We start from the raw sequence: 24,292 nt of genomic DNA, 5'->3' as shown, positions 1-24,292 counted from the left end.
AAAATGGAAAGGTGGAGATTATTAACTAGTTAGTGAAAGCATATTATAAAACAGTATGCATAATATAATCTAATTTAGTATTTGAAAAATAGAGAGTTAATGTCAAACTACAAACAAGAAAAGCACAGAAGAGATTTAGTAAATAAATGAACAAAGGATAGGAACGGATAATTTGGCAAAGTTATACATGTTGTTAAAAAAAGATCATATTAAGTGTTGACAAGGATGTGGGAAAACTATAACTATCATACATTGCTGATGGGAATCTAAAGTGGTGCAACCACTTTGGAAAATAGTTTGCCAGTTTCTTAAAAAAAACATGCATTTCCCATATGGCCCAAGCATGTAACTCCTAGATATTTGCCCAAGACATGAAAGCATATGTCCCTGTAAACTCTTGTACATGAATACTAGTAAAGCTTATTTTTAATAGCCCAAAACTAGAAATAATCCAAATGTTCATCAATAGTTGAAATGATAAAATTAATATATCTACATATTGGAATAATATTAGTTAGAAGTAAAAAGAAATAAAGGAAGGAACTGTCAATACATGGATGAATCTCAGAATAGTTAAGCTGATTGAAAGAAATCAAACAAAAAAGAGTCCATACGATATGATTCTGGTTTTTCTTTTTTTCTTTGTGATAAAGACAGAGAAAGGGACAGATAGGGACAGACAGACAGGAAGGGAGAAGAGAAGCATCAGTTCTTTGTTGTGGCTCGTTAGTTGTACATTGATTGCTTTCTCATATGTGCCTTGAGTAGAGGGAGCTACAGCAGAGTGAGTGACCCCGTAAGCTAGTGACCTTGAGCTCAAGCCAGGGACCCTGTGCTCAAGCTGATAAGCCCGCACTCAAGTCATTGACCTCGGTGTTTTGAACCTGGGTCCCCTGCATCCCAGTCTGACTCTATTCACTGCACCACTGCCTCGTCAGGTCGACATAATTCTGTTCATAGAAAACTTTTTTTCATTTTTGTGACAGAGAAAGAGAGAGGGATAAATAAGGACAGACAGGAAGGGAGAGAGATGAGAAGCATCAATTCTTTATTGCGGCTCCTTAGTTGTTCACTGATTGTTTTCTTTTCTTTCTTTTTTACAGAGACAGAGTCAGAGAGAGGGCTAGATAGGGACAGACAGACAGGAACGGAGAGAGATAAGCATCAATCATCAGTTTTCCGTTGCGACACCTTAGTTGTTTATTGATTGCTTTCTTATATGTGCCTTGACCGTGGGCCTTCAACAGACCGAGTAACCCCTTGCTCAAGCCAGTGACCTTGGGTCCAAGCTGGTGAGCTTTTGCTCAAACCAGATGAGCCCGCACTCAAGCTGGCGACCTCGGGGTCTCGAACCTGGTCCTCTGCATCCCAGTCCGACGCTCTATCCACTGCGCCACCGCCTGGTCAGGCTGATTGTTTTCTTATATGTGCTTTGACTGGGGGGTGGGAGTGAGGGACTACAGCAGAGCGAGTGATCCCTTGCTCAAGCCAGTGACTCTACACTCAAGCTGGTGAGCCTTTACTCAAGCTGGAAGAGCTTGTAGGGGTTTCAAACCTGGGTCCTCTGCATCCCAGTCCAATGTGCTATCCACTGCACCACTGCCTGGTCAGACTATAGAAACTTCTAAAAAATGCAAACTAGTTGGCCCTGGCCGGTTGGCTGAGTGGTAGAGCATCGGCCTGGTGTGCGGGAGTCCCGGGTTCAATTCCCGGCCAGGGCACACAGGAGAAGCGCCCATCTGCTTCTCCACCCCACCCCCCCTTCTTCTTCTCTGTCTCTTTCTTTCTCCTCCTGCAGCCGAGCCTCCATTGGAGCAAAAGTTTGCCCGGGTGCTGAGGATGGCTCTGTGGCCCCTGCCTCAGGCACTTGAATGGCTCTGGATGCAACAGCAACGCCCCAGAGGGGCAGAGCATAGCCCCCTGGTGGGCATGCCAGGTGGATCCTGGTCGGGCGCATGTGGGAGTCTGTCTGACTGCCTCCCCGTTTCCAGCTTCGGAAAAATGCAAAAAAAAAGCAAACTAGTAAACTAATTTATTGTCACAGTAAACAGATCCATGGTTGATTGGGAATGGGGTGGGTGGGGTGGAGAGGAAAGAAAAGGAGGGATTCTAGAGGAGCATAAGGAAACTTGAAATTAATGGGTATGTTCAGTACTTGATGGTGATGGTTTCACCACTGTATATATATGTCAAACTTTACCAATTGTTTTTCTAAAAGTATAGTTTATTATATGACAGTGCAACAAAGCTGTGTTTTAAAACACGTCTTAGTTTTCCCAACTGGTTTTTATAGCTGAGGGAAGGTAGGAAGCTATAGGGAATATTTGAAGTATAGTCTTTCCCACAAGCTTTAACTATGTAGGTCAGTAGAGATTGTTCTTGGCTTTCATTTTTACCCAAATAGTTATCTTATTGTTAAGACTTTCATTGGCAAAACATTTGCATTATTATTTTATTAGTATAAAAGCTGTATGATCCTGCCAGACCAGGCGGTGGCACAGTGGATAGAGAGTCGGACTGGGATGCCGAGGACCCAGATTCGAGACCCCGAGGTTGCCAGCTTGAACACGGGCTCTTCTGATTTGAGCAAAAGCTCACCAGCTTGGACCCAAGGTCGCTGGCTTGAGCAAGGGGTTACTCCGTCTGCTGAAGGCCCGCGGTCAAGGCAGATATGAGAAAGCAATCAATGAACAACTAAGGTGTCGCAACACGCAACGAAAATCTAATGATTGATGCTTCTCATCTCTCCGTTTCTGTCTGTCTGTCCCTGTCTATCCCTCTCTCTGACTCTCCATCTCTGTTAAAAAAAAAAAAAAAAAAGCTGTATTATCCAGACACTAAAAAGATAAATCCTAGTCTCTGGAATCTTAAACTCACTTTATGCTGATAAAGCTTTTGCTAAATTCTAAGCTTTTCAGTCTAGATAGTAGCATGATTGGTATATTATATTCCAGGGGAAAGTCTGTACGTTTCATATGTAGTGATAATTGGATTTTAATGCTCATCATAATGTTGTGGTTTAATTCCTAATCTAGGGCGACAAGTGAGCAGTGAGTGCCAGGGGGAGATGTTAGATTACCGACGCATGTTGATGGAAGACTTTTCTTTGAGCCCTGAGATCATCCTGAGCTGCCGGGGGGAGATTGAACACCACTGTTCTGGGTTACATCGAAAAGGGCGAACCCTGCATTGCCTGATGAAAGTAGTTCGAGGGGAGAAAGGGAACCTTGGAATGAACTGCCAGCAGGCGGTAAGGAGAATTTTTCTGCCATTTTGAATGTCACATTTTATCAGCTGAGGAGCCTCTTCCTGACACTGTCTCAGCTGTATCTGCATCATTTGTGGTATCACAGTGAGTATTAGATAGCAAGCCTAGCTAGACGGAAAGCTTCTGGGTGTAGTTCCTCAGGAGCAGTCCTTGCTGGTGATTGTCCTAGGAAACCTCTGTGACAATATGTGTGTCTGGGCCTCAGGCCAAGAATTAATCAAGGCATCCTATATTTGCATTTCATCCTTAATTCATGGAAAGGGGAGGGAGTGGTTAGGAATAAACCCCCTCTTTTTTAGTGAGGCTACACTTTTACTAAGGTGTACAGAAAAAAGAAAATAAACTGGTTTGATTCTATTTTGCAACATCTAGCTCATCTCTTAGGGCTTTTTGAAATTTGGCTTGGCCTGACCAGGCTGTGGCACAGTGGATAGAGCATCGAACTGGGATGCAGAAGACCCCGAGATCGCCAGCTTGAGCGTGGGCTCATCTGGTTTGAGCAAGGCTCACCAGTTTGGACCCAAGGTCGCTGGCTCGAGCAGGGGGTCACTTGGTCTGTTGTACCCCCCCCATTAAGGCACATATGAGAAAGCAGTCAATGAACAACTGAGGAGCCGCAACGAAGAATTGATGTTTCTCATCTCCCTCCGTTCCTGTCTGTCTGTCCCTATCTGTCCCTCTCTCTGACTCTCTGTCTCTGCCACAAAAAAAAAAGAACCAATGAATGCATAAATAGGTGGAAAAACAAACCACCCCTCTCTCTCCCTCTCTTTCTTTCTCTCCCCCTCTCCCCCTTTCTTCTCTCTAAAATCAATAAATAAAATAAAAATAAAAAAGAAATTTGGCTTGTTAAAAGAGCTAGTGACTCAACAATTGAAAGTTAAAGTACAGCCTACCTCACTCATCCTTTTTGCCGGAATAAAGGTGCTTTCCAAACCTCAAATAGTGAATATGTGGTTTTGCCCACATTAACTTTAGCCAAGTGGGAAATAAACACTGTACAGTATTTGGGTTTCTGTGGGTCTGTGGTTTTTAAGAATTGAAGAAAAGGAAAATTTTTTACATTATCCATTCTTAGTCAAATGGAGGAAAGTTTTGAAATAATTTGAGTGGGTTTTTTTCTTCTTCAAAGTTTTCTTCCCTGATATAGTAGACTTTCATATCTGTCTGTGGTTGACTATTTTCTCTATTTTCTGCTTGGCTGTGCTTTGATGTAGTGACCTCTTAACAAATACTAAAACTGTGAGGCATAAAAATAAATGTTATCTTAATGAGTACATACTTTTCCAAACTCACTATAATCATGAAATTGTCAAATTCTTTTTAGTGCCCTGGCCGGTTAGCTCAGCGGTAGAGCGTCGGCCTAGCGTGCGGAGGACCCGGGTTCGATTCCCGGCCAGGGCACACAGGAGAAGCATCCATTTGCTTCTCCACCCCTCCGCCGCGCTTTCCTCTCTGTCTCTCTCTTCCCCTCCCGCAGCCAAGGCTCCATTGGAGCAAAGATGGCCCGGGCGCTGGGGATGGCTCTGTGGCCTCTGCCTCAGGCGCTAGAGTGGCTCTGGTCGCAAGATGGCGACACCCAGGATGGGCAGAGCAACGCCCCCCTGGTGGGCAGAGCATCGCCCCTGGTGGGCGTGCCGGGTGGATCCCGGTCGGGCGCATGCGGGAGTCTGTCTGACTGTCTCTCCCTGTTTCCAGCTTCAGAAAAATGGAAAAGAAAAAAAAAAAAAAAATTCTTTTTAGTTATGGCTAAACGAGTCTGGGCCCAGTTTCTCCCAGACCAAGGACAACTGTCCAGTCTATTCTCTAGACCAGGGGTAATCAACCTTTTTATACCTACTGCCCACTTTTGTATCTCTGTTAGTAGGAAAATTTTCTAACTGCCCGCTGGTTCCACAGTAATGGTGATTTATAAAGTAGGGAAGTAACTTTACTTTATAAAATTCATAAAGCAGAATTACAGCAAGTTAAAGCATATAATAGTAATTACTTACCAAGTACTTTATGTCAGATTTTTGCTAAGTTTGGCAGAATAAATCTTTATAAAACAACTTACTATAGTTAAATCTATCTTTTTATTTATACTTTGGTTGTTCCGCTACCGCCCACCATGAAAGCTGGAATGCCCACTAGTGGGTGGTAGGGATTGGGTTGACTACCACTGGTCTAGACTGATAATTTCTAAAAAAGCATTTACCCAGGTTTTTCCTAAGCAATCAGCTACTGGAGTATGTATATAATCGTATAGCAATTTACATTCTTAGTGTTAATTTCCCACACTGTTGTCATTGGATTTCAGAGTGGTAGTGATCTGAAGTCATTAGCCTACTAGAGTTTATAGTTCATTCATTGCCTCATTTTAGTAGTTGCAGTCTGGTGCATTTATTCTGAATACTCCAAGTTTGCCTGTCAGTCATCAGTCTTGGATATTTAACTGATACAGTTCTTGCAGAGACTTTCATACTCCCAAGATGCTTATAATTTCTCTCAGAAAAAGGGAAATTTCATCTTTGTCAACAAACATTATTGCTAAAATTGATAATTCTTTGACAGTAATAATCCTATCCACTAACCACAGCATTCTGTAGCTTCTCCGAATTGCCACCAAGAATTGGTTTAAATGACTTTCATCCCAGAATACTGGAAAGCTTTCATATTTCTCTCATCTGGTTATTGATTTTTTTTAAAATAGACAGAATTGGATTTTCTTTTTTTCTATTTTTTTTAATGTTTATTTTATTGATTTTAGAGAGAGAGGAAAGGCAATAGAGAGACAGATATGACAGGAACATTGAACTGTTCCTGTATGTGCCCTGACTGGGGATCAAACTGGCAACCTCTGTGCTTCAGCATGATGTTCTAGCCCAGTGGTCCCCAACCCCCCAGGCCGCAGACTAGTACTAGTCCATGGGCCATTTGGTACCGGTCCGCAGAGAAAGAATAAATAACTTATATTATTTCCGTTTTATTTATATTTAAGTCTAAACAATGTTTTATTTTTTAAATGACCAGATTCCCTCTGTTACATCCATCTAAGACTCACTCTTGATGCTTGTCTCAGTCACATGATACATTTATCCGTCCCACCCTAAAGGCCGGTCTGTGAAAATATTTTCTGACATTAAACCAGTCCATGGCCCAGAAAAGGTTGGGGACCACTGCTCTAGCCAACTGAACTATCCAGTCAGGGCGACAGAATGGGAGACTTTCTTTCTTCATTTCTTTCTGATCTGTGTTCTGATCAATATGTGATGGGGTCAGTACTTTCATATGAGACCTTGTAGGATCGTGGGTCAAATGTATGAGGATCAGAGAAGGCTCTTACACAGAAAGGGTTCCAGGTCTTTAACTTGGACAAAAAGGAACCCAAACCAGGATTATAATTTTCAATCTTTCTTTCTGTTATTTAAGATTACCACCCCAAAACACCATCTGCTACCCATCTTTAGTAATAATGATCTTTTGCATCTGTCAAATACAGTTTATACAACCTTTTATATATTCTTATAATCCTCTGCAGTTAAAAAAAAACTGGAATTTAGAGGTTAATCAACCTGCCAATGTTCTCAAAGCTAATATGTGCCAGAGCCAGAACTATTAATAGAACCCAAGTCCTCTGATTCTTAATTTAGAGCTGTTTCCTCTGTGCCCCTACTGCTTTCTGCTCAAAGACAGGAAAAAAGAGTTTAAGGCATATCTCATACTTTCGCTTATGACATGACAAGGTATGAACCGAGTGAAAAGTAAATCTTTTTTTTTTTTTTTCACAGATATAGAGTCAGAGAGAGGGATAGATAGGGACAGACAGGAACAGAGAGAGATGAGAAGCATCAATCATCAGTTTTTTGTTGCGACACCTTAGTTGTTCATTGATTGCTTTCTCATATGTGCCTTGACCGTGGGGCTACAGCAGACCAAGTAACCCCTTGCTCAAGCCAGTGACCTTGGGTCCAAGCTGGTGAGCTTTTGCTCAAACCAGATGAGCCTGTGCTCAAGCTGGCGACCTCGGGGTCTTGAACCTGGGTCCCCTGCATCCCAGTCCGACACTCTATCCACTGCACCGCCGCCTGGTTAGGCGTAAATCTTAAAGACTATATTCTCATTTTCAACTGCATGGTGATAGATATTTTTCTGTATACTTATTATAAGTGAGCTCTGGTTTACCTCTTGGTTGTAAAAAGATAGCTAAGGGAAAATAGGAAATTATAAGTGTTATATTCTTATTTTTTGTAACTGATTGATATTTCTTGCAAACTAAATGAAATCTCACAGCTATCTTTAATAAAACCAGAGTATGCTTGTTTTAATACCTGTGTCTTTGCAGCAAAATTTAAATTCTAGATTCTTATGACCAAATTAGGTCTCTTACTGGAAATGTCTTCTGTTTACTTTTCTTTAGTAAGTTCTTTCTTGGCAGTGAGTCTCAGACTTAGTAATCTGATTAATAGATAGGTGAATATGAGGGGAAAGGCAGCCTTTATATTGTAAAGGCCTTTTGCCAATGTCCGGGAATGATTCAGATTAGTAGGCAAGTAATTTCCACAATGGCTTAAACAGAAAAACTCTTAATCAAGGGAGAAAAACCAGTTGGCAACTACACAGGTGGGCAAAAGTAGGTTTATAGTCATGGGGACATGAAACAGTTTATTCTTGTATTATTATTTATTAATTACTGTACTTATTTGTATTATAACTGTAAACCTACTTTTGCCCATCCCTGTATTTGGTAAAAGCTCTTGAGGTTGGCCAGTGATACTTGCAGGACCTTGTTAAGAGTCATTGTGATGTACCAGACTTAGTAACTAATTCTGTGAAGAGATGACATTGCTCTTTCCTAATGTGTAAGTGGCTTTCTTTCTTTTCTTATTCTTTCTTTTCTTAATTCAGCTTCAAACACTGATTCAGGAGACTGACCCTGGTGCAGATTACCGCATTGACAGAGCTTTGAATGAAGCTTGTGAATCTGTCATACAGACCGCCTGCAAACACATAAGATCGGGAGATCCAATGTAGGTTATCTCATCTGTAATATTTATCTGTATTGTATTCTATTTGGCAGCGTAACACAGGGAACACTCCCTCAACATTACAATTGGGATTTTGTTAAAGGGCAACACTATTTGTTAAATACCAACTTTTGTTAAAACTGGTATGCCTCATCCATGGTGTGGACACACCCAGACCCAGCATTGTGATGATGTTTGTTGACAGTGACTAAGCAGAGTTGGGCCATTATATCACTGAATAATTCCATTTGATGGTCAAATAAAAATTAGAGGAACTCAGAATAAAGTGCCATGCATATTTTGATTCTAGACTTTTTATCCTGTTTGTATATTGACATATATATTGGTTACCTGATAATCATTTAAGAGTAATCTTTATTGAAATATAAAGCAAAATGTGGTGGTTGGAAGGGGGAATCAGGGACAAAATGAACTCTGAAGTTGTATCCAAGATCTGGGAAAGCTGTAAAATTCCATAATGAAGTATGTAAAGCGCATGCATTAGTTTTATTCCTAATGAAACTAGGTGGCAAGTTAGAACAGGTTTCCCATTCTGCAGAAATCTTTATAGCCTACAGCTGGCAGTGCCCAACAATAAAGTGAATGTAGTCTGTGGTTATCATCATTTTGCTATGCATGCGCTCTGCTGTTCACACTGAGATAGGGGATTAAAAAAGGTATTTTCCCTTAAAGCAGCGGTTCTCAACCTGTGGGTCGCGACCCCAGGTTACATTACATTTTTAAATAAAATATGTATTTCCGATGGCTTTAGTCTACTCCTGTGTTTTGGTCGTTCGACCCCCGCCGGGGTCGCAACCCACAGGTTGAGAACCGCTGTCTTAAAGCTTTTTGTGTGTTTGGAGGAGATAGACATATGCATTTAAAACTAATTAAGCATATTTACCAATATAAAAATAACTGTGTCAACTATGAAGGGGGCAAGGGAGAGGAAGGAAGGAGGGAACTACTACAGATTAAAAGAGATTTAAGATACTATCAATTAAATGCAGTGTGTGGATCTTTTCTGGGTCTTGATTTGAACAAATGTATAAAAAGGCATGGAATAATTGAAAAATTTTGAAAGCTGACTGGATAGTACATGATATATATATATTTTTTTAATTTTTATTTACCGGGACAGAGAGAGAGAGTCAGAGAGAGGGATAGATAGGGACAGACAGACAGGAACGGAGAGAGATGAGAAGCATCAATCGTCAGTTTTTCGTTGTGACACCTTAGTTGTTCATTGATTGCTTTCTCATATGTGCCTTGACCGCAGGCCTTCAGCAGACCGAGTAACCCCTTACTCGAGCCAGTGACCTTGGGTCTAAGCTGGTGAGCATTTTTTATTTTTGCTCAAGCCAGATGAGCCCGCGCTCAAGCTGGCGACCTTGGGGTCTCGAACCTGGGTCCTTGGCATCCCAGTCTAACGCTCTATCTACTGCGCCACTGCCTGGTCAGGCAGTACATGACATTATAGACGTTTAAAAATTAATTTCTTTTGGTAGATAATGCTATTATCATCTCATGTTATAGAGAAACATGCTGTAGCCCTTATCACGAAATTATGTGCTATGTGAGATTTGCTTCAAAATATCCGCAGAGGGGTACAAGGTTAAAAACAATCTGGGCCATAAGTAGATGAAGCTATGGGAAGGAGAGATTGATGTCCCATGATTCTCCACCTCTGTGTGCATGGGAAAATGTTCATAATAAACAGTTAAAAATAAAGCAGCTACGTAGGGCCTTGTGCAAGCTGAATCCTAAGGGCAAAGTGGCTCTGAAGTTGATATAATTGATCACTGTCAGAGTGAGTAAGTGCTTCATTGCCCTAGGAAAATAGCTAAGTGGCTTTTTCTACAGGCCAAGAAAATACTGATGTGAGAGTCCTGCACATGTTGTCAGAACTCTTCTGTCTCTTGTTACAATTTCACCCTTGTTTTATGCCCAGGATCCTTTCATGCCTAATGGAACATTTATACACTGAGAAGATGGTAGAGGACTGTGAGCACCGTCTATTAGAGCTACAGTATTTCATCTCTCGAGATTGGAAGTGAGTATTTTGAAGCCAGAATAACTGTAAGCCTCAGCCTGTTCTCCTGTGTAGTCAGTGTCCCTTGTATTTGCTTTTTTAAAAATAATCAGTAGGAGTTTGTTTTATTTATAGGATAGCTGAGAACTTTAATTCCCTGAAAACCCTCTTTCTTACTTTTGGAACAGTGTCTAAAAGCAGAGGTAGCCCTTGCAGGTCTGTCCCCAGGTGTCCTCATTCACTGCTACTTTGGAGGTCAGGATCAAATGTTTCTGATACCACAAACATCTACCTAGAAGGAACTCAGGCACCTTTAGAGCAGCAGAAGCATCTTCAGATATGTTTCTAAGAAGATAATAGTGCATTTTTATTTTTATTGATTTGCACTGGGTGTGGGAGTTTGCTTTTATTTCTTTATTCAGAGTTACTGAATTTATTCTACCTTAAAAGGCTCTTTATCAATAAGTGATAACTTGATTCTCTTCTCATCCTGTTAGCCAAAAAATAGGGGGAGGAGATGAGATAGGAGAAGGAATAAATTACTATCATAATCACTGTAGTTTATTGGCTGCAATTCCCTCCTCTTCCCAGGCCTTATTTTGCCTTTCCACCCCCACCCCCCACTTCCCCAGCAGCCAGTAGGATCAGGCTCTTCCTCCTGCTTCCCAAGTGCAGCTCCTTCCTGATTCAGTGGTTTAAGCCATGGTATTTTGGTCATTAACTTTTCCTGGTGATTAATATATTTTACTCATCTACTTGACTAGAAAGATTACTTGAAGATTCAATGTATTTCTGTTTCTGTTTCCTCGAATTTGTTCTGGAGAACACTATAGAAAGCTGGTCAGAATTTCCCCGTGCTTATTCAGACCATCCAAACCAAAATAACAGAGTTTACTACCTTAACCAAATCCTGTTTTTTTCCTCTTCAATAATTCCTTCAACCATGATCAAAAGATGCTTCATAGTCTTACAAGCTACTTATTAACTATTATTAGCCTTATTCCTCACATTAAGTAGCCCTTCCCCAAAGTTGACTTTATGATGTGGACAGAATTAAGCATCCATTGGTCTTGATTCAGAGAAGCAGCAGGCTCAATGATTAAACCACTGTTTCCAGAGTCAAAGTTAAATGTCAAGATTTTGAAATTGATAAGCATATTCAGGTCAACTAAAATGATAATGGCCTTATCTTGCATGGGAAAAAAAGAGGAACAGTTTTACTAGAAAGGAAGTTGAATGAGAGGTTCTGTTTACCTTGCCATTTCCTGATCTTACTGAATCTAGTATGTCAGGTAGGATTGAACTTCATTTATACTTTGAGTAAAAAGTTGTGACTTGCCTGCTGGTAGCTACAACCCTTATTTTCTCATTTCAGCCAGGGCATGTTAGTGTATTGAGCCTGTTAGTGAAATATGTACCTTACATAGCTAAGATAACCTCTTTGAGGTAGAATTTAAACCTTCTATACTAAGGTTAAAATACTTCTGCAGATTGACCACTATGTGTTCATGAAGGACAGATTGAGGAATATACTTTTGCTTACCTACTGTCTCCACTAACCTGGAGGTGATTATTAATGAGTACACAAGCACATTGTAAAAACCCTTAGCATGTGTTAGAAGTAAAGGTACAGTAAGAGTGGTTATCTTTTAACTCTTAACTTTATAGGCTGGACCCTGTCTTATACCGCAAGTGCCAGGGAGATGCATCACGTCTTTGCCACACCCACGGTTGGAATGAAACCAGTGAACTGATGCCTCCTGGAGCTGTGTTCTCTTGCTTGTATAGACATGCCTACCGCACTGAGGAACAGGGCAGGAGGGTATGCGTCACTGTTGACTTCATTTCGTCTGATCGTCACTTGTTTTTTAATTAGTTTGCTATATATTGTTGATTTCTGTCATCCTAGGAAAACTTTTTTAGAGTATTGGGTGGGGAAGGGTTGCTGCACTACTAGAAACTTCTTCATTCAGTGAGTTGTTCTACCAGCTTCTTTCTGTCTGATTTTTTGTTTTTAAACAAAGTAAGGGCATTTCCAGTTTTTTCTTTAAATTACCGAAATCTAAATCACAAATAAACAATTAAATTCTGCTGCCCTCACTTTATTTAGCTTTAACGATCCATTAGAAGCTCTTAGCCATGATACAAATGGTTTTTAGTCTTCTGCTCTTGGCATCAGAGCACATAATGCCTATATTAATAGGCCTGTCTCACAGCACACTGGTTGGGGCAGAAACCTCCATGCCCCAGTCTCTGGTATTTGTCTGCCCTGATGGCCACCTGTTGTTGGGATATTTGTGTGAACTTAGCTCTCAAGCAATATTTAATGCCATCTGGTGTCAACACTGAGGTGCTGCTTACTCTCCGTGATGGCTTTTTTAAACCTTCTGAGGTCTCGACTGCATTTCAGTCCTGCATTTGTTACAGAAAATTGAGGTGGTGTTATTTCACATGCATGTTAACTAATACCCCTTCTAGGTTTAATACAAAAGTCTGACTAAGTTTAGTGTTCAGAATGAGGAGACTCAGATAGAAATAAATGTTATACTTCAGTTACTGCAGTCTTAACCCAGTTTCTATACTGCTATATAAGAAAATATGGGAATTTGTTACTTTTTTATTCATATCATGAGCTCATCATTAATCACAGCAGCTGGAATCTTATAGCCACTATAGTAGGAAGTTCCTTGCCTTATAAATGAAGAAAGGGTTGGAATCTGGTATGCTGTATTTTTCTTTTAATATTCTTTAAAAATTGAGGTGGCCTGACCAGGCGGTGGCACAGTGGATAGAGTGTCGGACTGGGATGCGGAAGACCCAAGTTCGAGACCCCGAGGTCGCCAGCTTGAGCATGAGCTCATCTGGTTTGAGCAAAAGCTCACCGGCTTGAGCCCAAGGTCACTGGCTCGAGCAAGGGGTTACTCGGTCTGCTGAAGACCCGCGGTCAAGGCATATATGAGAAAGCAATCAATGAGCAACTAAGGTGTTGCAACACGCAATGAAGAACTAATGATTGATGCTTCTCATCTCTCTGTTTCTATCTGTTCCTGTCTATCTCTCTCTCTGACTTTCTCTCTGTCTCTGTTTAAAAAAAAAATTGAGGTGAAATTCATATAACATAAAATGAACCATTTTAAAGAGAAAAACAATGGTATTTCGTACATTGACAAAGTTGTGCAACCATCACATCTGCCTACTTCTAAAACATTTCCATGTCTCTAAAAAGAAACCCCTCCCCATCTTTCTCCCCCTCTCCAGGTATGTGGGCCCTTTGAGGAAGAGGGACCCTCTACCTGTCAATGACGGCTTTCTTACAACCCTTCCAAAAATATTAGTTTTCATCTGTTTTACCCTCCGCTAATTTTTTCTAACTCATCTAGAAGAGTCTGGTCCTGACCCGTGATAACTGTTGCTTCTGTTGTTGCCTGCTTGTTCTGAGTTTAGGTAAATGTGAACTCAGTTCTCCTGACCCATGTATATTCTCTCCTGAATTGGACCCAGCATTCTACTCTGCATTCCTGAAGTAATAGCAGATTGATTTTGCTAAACAAAAACTCTCTAACCTAATCTTGAACAAATTTAGTTTCCTTTTTATCAAGATACTCTGGAAAAAGGATGTTGTTTCATATAGTAGAATAGGCTAAATGTATAATCTCATTCCAAGAGAGGTGAGTTTTTAGAAGCCTCCTAGAACATTTAATTCTTATTCTGGAAGAGATTCAAAGTATAGAGTTACTTGTTAGTTTCCTGACATTATCAAGTGTCTCTGGTTTCAGTTTTGGTACCTGTAGAGTGCTTTGCTTGTTCTTATGTAGCTCTCACGGGAGTGCCGAGCTGAAGTCCAAAGGATCCTACACCAACGTGCCATGGACGTTAAGCTGGACCCTGCTCTCCAAGATAAATGCCTGATTGATCTGGGGAAATGGTGCAGCGAAAAAACAGAGACTGGACAGGTAGGCGATACAGCTGCCTATTTACCTTGTAGACATAATATTAATAATATCCATGATTAACGTTTTGTACAGAGTACAAACCCTCATAAAACCTATATCTGTTTATGTGGTTTGTTATATTATTTGATGTTCTCTCTATACAGAATCCTCAGGAAAATTTTCTGCTTTGTCTATGTAATCAGGAAAAATGGTACTTTTCTTGAGTAGTTAGTTTGTTTTTACATTATAGTTACTGTATTTTATAATTGTTTCCCTCTTTGTGTTGCCTCTTAAAAAGCCTAGAGCCAAAAGAAATATGGCCTACCTCTAGCAAATACATAAGATTTTATGGTAGGCATTTTACATTCTTACTACTTGCTCCATCCTACTTTCTTTAACATAATTTCCTTTTCTTTTCTCTTTTTTCTCCTCTCTTTTTACTCATTTTTTATTCATTTTATCTTGCCTTTTTTTCCTTTTCTTACTTTTATAAGCCACATTATGCCCTTTTGAGGGAAGGCAGAGTATATAGATGCATGCATATTTATGTAAATACTGGTGTGCGTGAATGGTGCACATGCCTTACAACTGTTCTACAAGTTAAGCAGGAATGGGATTTTTCTACCTAGTAATTGATAAAATTGAGGCTCAGAGAAGTAAAGTGTATTGACTTTCTTACCTAAAACACAGGTCTAATCCTAGCGAGGCATTTGTTCCATTACATTATAACTGCCTTCCGTACAGGAAAGTACAAAGAAAGAGTGACCCTCAAGAATTACATGCAAGCTGTGAGTGGTTCCTTAGGGTTTTGTTCCTAGTTTTTAAAAAAAATGGTACATTACTGCATTCTATCAAATTAAGTGGGAAGGTAGCTTATCTTCTATTTTCATGCAGGAAACCAAGTAGTGAGGAGTAGCTACTTGTTTAAAGCTCATTGATACTAGCAAGGCATGAACCCAGGTTTCCAGGTTCCATTTGTACCACTCCAAAACACTCTCTGGGATTCAACTATTGAAAGGTCACATGCACAGGAGTTGGACATTTTTAAGAAGCAATGGCTGCTTACACAGATCTGTTAAACCTGGGAATATAATTTTTAGCAGTCTGCTCCCCGGGCCTATTCCAGCTCTATCAAGTTTATTGTTAGAAAATGCCTCTTGTTGTGCTTTCTGCTGCCTCTGTCTAATGAAACAAGGAATGTGGCCATACAGAATCCCAGGAAACAGGTTCCTTTTGTGCCCCCTGTAAAGGAACACTGAGCAAGTTGCCCCATGTTGCAGCTCATCCCAGTGAAGTTAAACTTAGGACAGGATTCCATGAATGGTGATTTTCCCTTAGCCATTTATTTTACTCCCAAAAGTATGCATTTTCCTTTAGGTTGTATAATTCCCATGGCCGTTCTCCTCCCTTCCCATTCTAATTTCAAAACAGATTCTTGCAGAATAGTAAGTTAAGCGTGGTCCTTTAACGGAGCCCTTTGCTGAGAAACAGCTATCGGTGTGCTTTAGGAAAATGAGCTGTTATACTTAAACACCTCTAAAATTCTAAGAGAAATAGTAATAGACTGATGCTGTCTATTACTGATATCTCAGCTTCCCTTGATCATTTATGTAATTGACAAACCGCAAGGGATTGCCTTTTTGTTTGCAGGAGCTTGAGTGCCTCCAGGACCATCTTGATGACTTGGCTGTAGAGTGCAGAGATATAGTCGGCAACCTCACCGAGTTAGAATCTGAGGTAAGCAGTTTGCAGCTCGTAGGAGAGTGCCCTGTCAGCAGCTTTTCCTTTCTCCTTGGTCCTGTTTCTCTTGAGAGTACAGATTCTCTGGAAAACAGAAGAAATCTTGTCAGATTCTCTGTTTGCTTTATAAAGAATATTGTGATGCTTCCTGAACCCCTTTTCTCATTTCTCCAGAAAAATACTCTATAGTTAGCCCTTTGGTTTACCTCGTAAATTAGATTTGTCACAGTCATTAGACCAATCTTTTTTTTCCACTTTAAGAAAAGATAGAGGCCCTGGCCGGTTGGCTCAGAGGTAGAGCGTCGGCCCAACGTGTGGAAGTTCCTGGTTCGATTCCCAGCCAGAGCACACAGGAGAAGCGCCCATCTGCTTCTCCACCCTTCCCTCTCTCCTTCTTCTCTATCTCTCTCTTCCTGTCCTGCAGCCAAGGCTCCACTGGAGCAAAATTGGCCCAGGCACTGAGGATGGATGGCTCTATGGGTTCTGCCTCAGGTGCTAGAATGTTTCCGGCCACAACAGAGCAACGCCCCAGATGGACAGAGCATCACCCCCTGGTGGGCATGCTGGGTGGATCTTGGTCGGGAGTATGCAGGCGTCTGACTGCCTCCCCGCTTCTAACTTCGGAAAAATACAAAAAAAGAAAAGAAAAGATAGAGGCTATACTTTAAATCTCTTAATCACATTCAGGAAGAGTCTAAGCATTCCTGTTATCATTAGCTCTTTCAGTTAGGTCATTTGTTAATGTTTGTGTTTGATAAAATAAAAGCCTGGGACTTATAGTTACACATTGAAGATTAAATAAATGTGTTTATCCCTGTTTCATCCTGAAACCCATTAAAATATATATAATGGCATTAAAAACCTCATAAGCATAGGCATAGCATTTATTTATTTTTACTGTTTGGGTTTTTTTTCAGCATAGGCATAGTATTTAAAATGTAGGGATTATTACTAGGGAGGAGGCAGCTGAAAATGTTTAATTGTCTTGTGAGGCAGAAATCAGAGAATTGCTTTTTTTTAATCATAAGCCTTTTAGAACTATTTGAATTGTCAAAATTGGCAAGTCTTTTTCTTTTCTTCTTTATCTTTTTCTTTTTTGTGTGTGCTTTTTATTTTTCAAAAGCTTATTGCTTTCTTTCATCTTCTGTCATCTCCTCTCCATTCACATTGTCCTGTGGGCTTATGAGGACATGTTGGGGGTGTAAATCCTTAAAGGAAGGTGTTATTTCAGCAGCGAGTGCTGTCCAGGGCTTACTCTCTGCTTAAAGGCATTCGGTGTGTGTTCCCCAGAGGCAGAGGTTTATCATTGGTTCGAGGATAGTGATCTGGTTTAGGAGCTCATAAACTAAAGTTAGGTGTCAGCTACCCCTGTTTTCATTTTGAACTACTTAGCTTTTTGGCAAAACTTGAAAGGCTTTATATACTCTAGTATTATTATTAAATGTTTATTTTTTCCTCACTCTTCTTAATACTGCATCTGCTTCTAGGAAACTAGCCTTTCCGAGTACAGTGGAGGTGCAGTTCTGTCTCTGCTGGTGGGGCTATCTAGTGTAAAGGCTAGAATAGTCTCCAAATGTACATATCAGATTATTTGCCCATAAGATGTGACTGATTCAGAGAAAGAAACTGCTCCTCTTCCCACCCCTGGTTCTTTCTAAGGCAGAATTAATATATTTAATCTTCTACAGGATATTCAGATAGAAGCCTTGCTGATGAGAGCCTGCGAGCCCATAATTCAGAACTTTTGCCACGTAAGTGATGTCTGGGGAAACAAGAGTTAGAAATGAAACCAGACTCAGCGGTAGAGCGTCGGCCTAGCGTGCGGAGGACCCGGGTTCAATTCCCGGCCAGGGCACACAGGAGAAGCGCCCATTTGCTTCTCCACCCCTCCGCCGCGCTTTCCTCTCTGTCTCTCTCTTCCCCTCCCGCAGCCGAGGCTCCGTTGGAGCAAAGATGGCCTGGGCGCTGGGGATGGCTCTGTGGCCTCTGCCTCAGGCGCTAGAGTGGCTCTGGTTGCAACATGGCGACGCCCAGGATGGGCAGAGCATCGCCCCCTGGTGGGCAGAGCGTCGCCCCTGGTGGGCGTGCCGGGTGGATCCCGGTCGGGCGCATGCGGGAGTCTGTCTGACTGTCTCTCCCTGTTTCCAGCTTCAGAAAAATTTTAAAAAATAAAAATTAAAAAAAAAAAGAAATGAAACCAAATTTACTAGGACTCTGACTTCCAGTGTGCTGGAGATCTCTGTCTTCAGCATACATTACTCCTGAGTGGCTAACTTTGAGAAGTAAACAAAACCAATAAGGGACACCTCTGTTCTGGGAAACCTTATTTGATTATCTTTTGAAGGTGCCCAGATATGTGCTTAGCAGCAGCTGTTGACATGCTTTACGCGGAAGAGGGACCTGGGAACTGCCCACTGACATGGTGGAGTTGCTTCCAGTACATCAATGTAGGATTTGTTACCAGTAATAGTAGCTTCCCTTCCAGCTGGGTTCTTGTACCTGGATATTAAGCAAATTCTGTTACTTTATTGGTTTATTCATTTCTTGAATTACCTAAGTTGTGGGAGCAAAACACACCCAGGGACTGTGAGGATCTGACAGCCAGGAAGCAAAGCCTGCTGCTGACATCATATAAGGAAAGGCATGAAAGGGCTGCATATATCATATGTTCTTGTTGGAGCTTCATGCAGGGCAGCTTGCTGTGTCCTTTCCCCAGATGTTTGTCCCTTGTGATTTCTCAGGCTTATTTTTTTTTAAAGATTTTATTTATTCATTATAGAGAGGGGAGGGGGGGAGGAGCAGAAAGCATCAACTTCCATATGTGCCTTGACCAGGTAAGCCCAGGGTTTTGAACTGGCAACCTCAGCATTTCCAGGTTGACGCTTTATCCACTGTGCCACCACAGGTCAGGTTCTCAGGCTTATTTTGACATAATTTAATACCTACCTTGTTTGCATAGGCTCTAGAATCAGTCATGTTTGCATTTTTCATAGACTGGGGTACAAGATTTGTTCATTGTTTACAGGTAAGTATAAATGTGCACTATCTTTTCCAGGATGTGGCAGATAACCAGATAGACTCTGGGGACCTGATGGAGTGTCTGATACAAAACAAACACCAGAAGGACATGAATGAGAAGTGTGCCATTGGAGTCACCCACTTCCAACTGGTCAGTAACACCTGGTAGAGCCTTCTTGTCTTGACTGCTTGGATGGTTACTAAATCCCTTCCTCTTTTAGGACATCAGAGCACCTCCTGTGAAATTTTTTTTTTTCTGAATACACGTCCTGTTTTGGTTAGTTCTCAGTAAATGTGGTTTTTATCTGCTGTGGTCAGGCACTGTGTTAAGCTCCTGGAAATACAGTGATAAATACATAGTTCGTACCTTAGGGAGCATATAGTCTACTGGGATAGGACAAGTGAACAGGCATTTCCTGCTTCAGTCACATCATTTGCTTTTATAGGTATTTTAGCCTTTCCTTTAACGGTATCAGTGAGATATACTGTTTTGGATTACTGTTCATTGCAGCAACCCAAATAGGTATCAATACACTGGATTTTAAGCCTTTTTTAAAAAATCATACTACCCAGTTCTGACATTTGAATAAGAAAGTTAAATCATAGTTGTCATTGTTACCATATGTCTAAAGGAAGTGGTAAAGCAAGCATTTCCTTCCTGGGAGGATGAAATCCAGGCATCTGGGTAAAATTGCCCTCTTCTAGGGCATATAGCCTTTAACAATTGGACTCAGAGCCTTGGGAGTACGGGCACCAGGACACAGCGGCGGAACAAGCCCTTTCGACAATGCTTTAGTAAGAGAAAGACACAAAACACTTTTACAAGTAAATATATTTAGTCTCAGGTGAGCGAGCCTATGGAGAAAAATAACACAGTGTAAGGACTGGAGGGTGAAGGAGACAAGGGACTTCAGAAGGAGGTACTTGAATAGAAATGCCAAGGAAGTGACAGAAAACTGGGAAGACCTGGGGGAAGGGTCCTTCTGGCCGAGGGAACGGGCTGTCTGTGATGGGAGTGGCAGGGAACTGGGGCACGGATAACAGGGGAGCAGTGGGGAGGTTAGCAGTTTGTGACGCCTGTGGGGGGACAGGAGGGCCAGTTGTGCAGAGCCTGGAAAGCTGGCTCCTGCAAACTAGACGAACACAATGTCACCCAGTGCTGCTTGTTAGAACTTGCCACAGAGCTTCTGATTTTCTTCTTCACCATTGTTTTTAGGTGCAGATGAAGGATTTTCGGTTCTCTTACAAGTTTAAAATGGCCTGCAAAGAGGACGTGTTAAAACTTTGCCCCAACATAAAGAAGAAGTACGTAGAACTTAATTGATTTGTTCTGCTTCTCTAAAAATCCCTCTTAGCTACTGAATGAATATCCAAGATGTCAGTAGGTCTCCCACTGTCTGGCAGCCCAGGCCTCCTACACACTCCTTTGGAAGTGTGGCCCGACACTTGCATTGACTAGACGTCATCATTAAAGCTGCTGAGAGCCATACCTGGTGGTGGTTGTAGTTGTGATATGGAAGCCTGGAGGTTAAAGGAGCATTTTTAATTTTTCCAGCACAGGCTCTGTAACTCATGAAGCAGATACAGATTGTGTACTTAGAGGAACGAATTGCAGTGTGGCTAAAGAGGTTAGCTGGCTTCCTCCTGACCTAATTCCATTATGTTATCTCTTCAGGGAAGAAGCAGAGGCTTTTACTGAGTTAGAGCTCTAGTGAAGAAACAAAAACTTTGTTTATTTAAGAATGACATATATATATTTTTTTTCTTCTTTACCCCAAGTTAGAAGCGGGGAGGCAGTCAGACTCCCACATGTGTCTGACCGGGATCCACCCGGCATGCCCACCAGGGGGTGATGCTCTGCCCATCTGGGGTGTCGCTCTGTCGCAACCAGAGCCATTCTGACACCTGAGGCAGAGGCCATGGAGCCATCCTCAGCGCCCAGACCAACTTCGCCCCCATGGAGCCTTGGCTGTGGGAGGGGAAGAGAGAGACAGAGAGAAAGGAGGAGGAGAAGGGTGGAGAAGCAGATGGGTGCTTCTCGTGTGTGCCCTGACCTGAAATCGAACCTGGAACTTCACACACCAGGCCGACTTTCTATTGCTGGGCCAACTGCCAGGGCTAAGAATGACATCTTAGTGAGGAAAGTGGTGAACTTGTATAGCATGGCTACACAAATCCTTCCATGTAGACCAGGGGTCCCTAAACTTTTCACACAGGGGGCCAGTTCACTGTCCCTCAGACCATTGGAGGGCCAGTCTATAAAAAAAACTATGAACAAATCCCTATACACACTGCACATATCTTATTTTAAAGTAAAAAAACAAAACAGGAACAAATACAATATTTAAAGTAAAGAACAAGTAAATTTAAATCAATAAACTGACCAGTATTTCAATGGGAACTACAGGCCTGCTTTTGGCTAATGAGATGGTCAATGTCTGGTTCCATATTTGTCACTGCTAGATGTAACAAGTGATGTGACGTGCTTCCGGAGCCATGAGGCGTGCATCCCACGTCACTGGAAGTAGTACTGTATGTGAGCGATGCCATGCTTTGCGTCTCTCACTGACCACCAATGAAAGTAGTACCCCTTCCGGAAGTGCAGCGGGGGCTGGATAAATGGCCTCAGGGGGCCGCATGTGCCCCGCGGGCCGTAGTTTGGGGACCCCTGATGTAGACCACTCTTAGCAAAATCACGTTTCTAGAACACACTACCTCCCATATAAACCATATTCCCAATTTGCTCAGGTTTCTGTACTTCAGGAATGAGTTTCACAGTACATCAGAGTCACAGTCCAGAGTTAAGAGCAGCATTCCTCTCTGGTCACATGTTTTTAACAAAACAAGAGTTGAACTGCCCTGGCATGCATGTTTCCTCTCTGGTCTCCCTGCCAGTCAGGAATATAGTCAGCATTTGGACTGTGGCCTCCTGGCTTTTATGATGTATACAGTCAAATTGCTACTTTTAGGGCTCTAAAAACACAGTGAGGCTTACATGAAAGGCACTCAGAAAGGTGGGAAAGGGGGACATGCGTTCTGGGAGGTGATGTTGCCCCTGGCCTGGCCCAGCTCTCAGCTGTCTGCCCTTCTGTGGCTCCAGCCCATCTCAGGCCTTCTCCTTTCTTTGGCAGGGTGGACGTGGTGATCTGCCTGAGCACCACCGTGCGCAATGACACTCTACAGGAAGCCAAAGAGCACAGGGTGTCCCTGAAGTGCCGCAAGCAGCTGCGGGTGGAGGAGCTGGAGATGGTAATGCCTCATACCACAGCCTCTGGTCCCCAAAACCACCGGGGCAGGAGATCGAGAGTTGGGAGAGGGGTGAGGGCGAATTGAAAGATTTTAGCCACTGTTGTGATGGTTAAGACTTGGAACCGTGTACTAAAATATTACCACATGACAGCTTGTTTTACTTTTCTTTTTGAACGATAAAGTGTTTTTTTACTGCGTGTAACTGAAGTCCAGAGTAAGACAAGGCTGTAAGCATGCAATGCGATCGTTGCATCAGTAACGTCCTCAAGGTTCAAGGGTTTCTCCCTTTCTCCTGTTCTTGTACCAGCTTTGTCATGAGGCTTATTTCCCTCATGTCAGCTGCCTGTGACACCTGGGCCACCTGCTCCAGAATTCATCTACAGCAGGGAAATAAACAAGAGATATCTCCCCCAGCGTGAAACAAAGGCCTTTCCCTTCGATCTGATTGTGTTGATTGGAGGTCTGTGTCTACTCTCTGGCCAACCGCTGTCACCTGGGGTGTGCTGTGCTATGCCAAGCTGTGCCATGCCCTGATGGGCTGACTGATCACTGGGGTAAAGTGGAAGTCCCCCCAGTGTGCACTGTTAGAGGAAAATTCTTGCTTTGCTTTTGTGGTTAAGCCCAAACTATGTTAAGGAAACAGCTAAAAATATTTTTAATTTGTTTATGTTGTGAATCATACTTATTTTACCTCAGTCTAAGCAAAAACTAGTAATGAACAAACACCATTAATATCACAAAAGTTGAATTACCAGATTTTCACATATAGTGGTAGTGATTCAGTGATAACTATGTTTAAGTGGAGCTGGCCTAAATGTCTCATGAAATTGGGACTTTGGGTTCCTAGCTTTCAACCTAGCTCTTTCGGTAAAATAATTATAATAAAAGAAGAATCCTACATTTATGTAAAGGTTTTAACTTTCTAAAGTGATTTCCACATCGTATTAGATCATCTCACAGCAGTTCTGTGGGGAGGTTAGTATAAATGTAGCATTTATTTGGGCAAAGAAAGCCCAAGGCCATGTAGCTAGTTAGTGGCAGAACTGAAACTAAACCCCTGTTCCTGCCACTTCTCTGTGTAGAAGTTATGGTTATAAACAAGAGCCAGTCAACAAATAAGTATATAGAACCTTTGACATCTCCAGTTCAGGGTAACCTCCCTTTACTGTGCTGGTTCCCTCTCATGCAGACAGAGGACATCCGTCTGGAACCAGATCTGTATGAAGCCTGCAAGAGTGACATTAAGAACTACTGTTCCTCTGTGCAATATGGCAATGCTCAGGTAACTTTGTGTTATTTTTTAACTGTGAAAGTAATGTGAAGGTGGTGTTCTCTGTTGGGATAGGTCTCATCACATCCTATCTAAGCCTAATCATCCCTTCACAAGCTACAGTCAGACTTTTCCAAAAGTTTCTCTTTGTCTCCTCTTTATTCTCTTTCCTTTTTCAGGTTACCTTGTTTGCCTAATAGCCTCTTAATAATCCTACAAATGCCTCCTCTTTACTATAGCTTTCCCAATACTCTGCACCTCCATAATTAATTATTCACTCACTGTGTTACCATTGCAGTTCTTTTTTATTTTTTAAAGATTTTATTTATTGATTTTAGAGAGAGGATAGAAAGAAAGAGGGGGAAGAGTGGGAAGTATCAGCTCGTAGTATACGTAGTTGCTTCTCATATGTGCCTTGACTGGGCAAGCCTGGGGTTTTGAACCAGTGACCTCAGCATTCCAGGTTGACATTTCATTCTCTGTGCCACCACAGGCCTGACAGCTATTGCATTGTTCTTAATTAAAGATAGCACAGCCCTGGCCGGTTGGCTCAGTGGTAGAGTGTCGGCCTGGCGTGTAGAAGTTCCGGGTTCGATTCCCGGCCAGGGCACACAGGAGAAGCGCCCATTTGCTTCTCCACCCCTCCCCCTCTCCTTCCTCTCTGTCTCTCTCTTCCCCTCCCGCAGCCGAGGTTCCATTGGAGCAAAGATGGCCCGGGCGCTGGGGATGGCTCCTTGGCCTCTGCCCCAGGCGCTAGAGTGGCTCTGGTTGCAACAG

General features: G+C 42.0%; 1 protein-coding gene across 4 annotated transcripts in view; it reads left to right on the top strand.

The window, feature by feature from the left end:
* The window catches only part of GLG1 (golgi glycoprotein 1), a 158,205-nt gene that overhangs the window by 107,394 nt on the left and 26,519 nt on the right, over positions 1-24,292 (top strand). For all 4 annotated transcript variants that reach the window (XR_010727036.1, XR_010727035.1, XM_066242350.1 and 1 more), the window contains exons 8-18: positions 3,036-3,250; positions 8,156-8,277; positions 10,226-10,327; positions 11,975-12,128; positions 14,122-14,259; positions 15,889-15,975; positions 17,667-17,729; positions 19,034-19,147; positions 20,213-20,301; positions 22,128-22,245; positions 23,435-23,527. Coding sequence is in view for 2 of the 4 variants with exons in the window: in XM_066242350.1 (XP_066098447.1) it covers positions 3,036-3,250; positions 8,156-8,277; positions 10,226-10,327; positions 11,975-12,128; positions 14,122-14,259; positions 15,889-15,975; positions 17,667-17,729; positions 19,034-19,147; positions 20,213-20,301; positions 22,128-22,245; positions 23,435-23,527 (1,295 nt within the window). In the remaining 2 variants the exon portion in view is untranslated. The remainder of the gene's footprint in view (positions 1-3,035; positions 3,251-8,155; positions 8,278-10,225; positions 10,328-11,974; positions 12,129-14,121; positions 14,260-15,888; positions 15,976-17,666; positions 17,730-19,033; positions 19,148-20,212; positions 20,302-22,127; positions 22,246-23,434; positions 23,528-24,292) is intronic.

Source organism: Saccopteryx bilineata, chromosome 9 (genome assembly GCF_036850765.1).
Source record: "Saccopteryx bilineata isolate mSacBil1 chromosome 9, mSacBil1_pri_phased_curated, whole genome shotgun sequence".
Lineage (NCBI taxonomy): Eukaryota > Metazoa > Chordata > Mammalia > Chiroptera > Emballonuridae > Saccopteryx > Saccopteryx bilineata.
The sequence above is the reverse complement of the archived record's forward strand: the minus strand, read 5'-3'. Positions and strand labels throughout refer to the sequence as shown.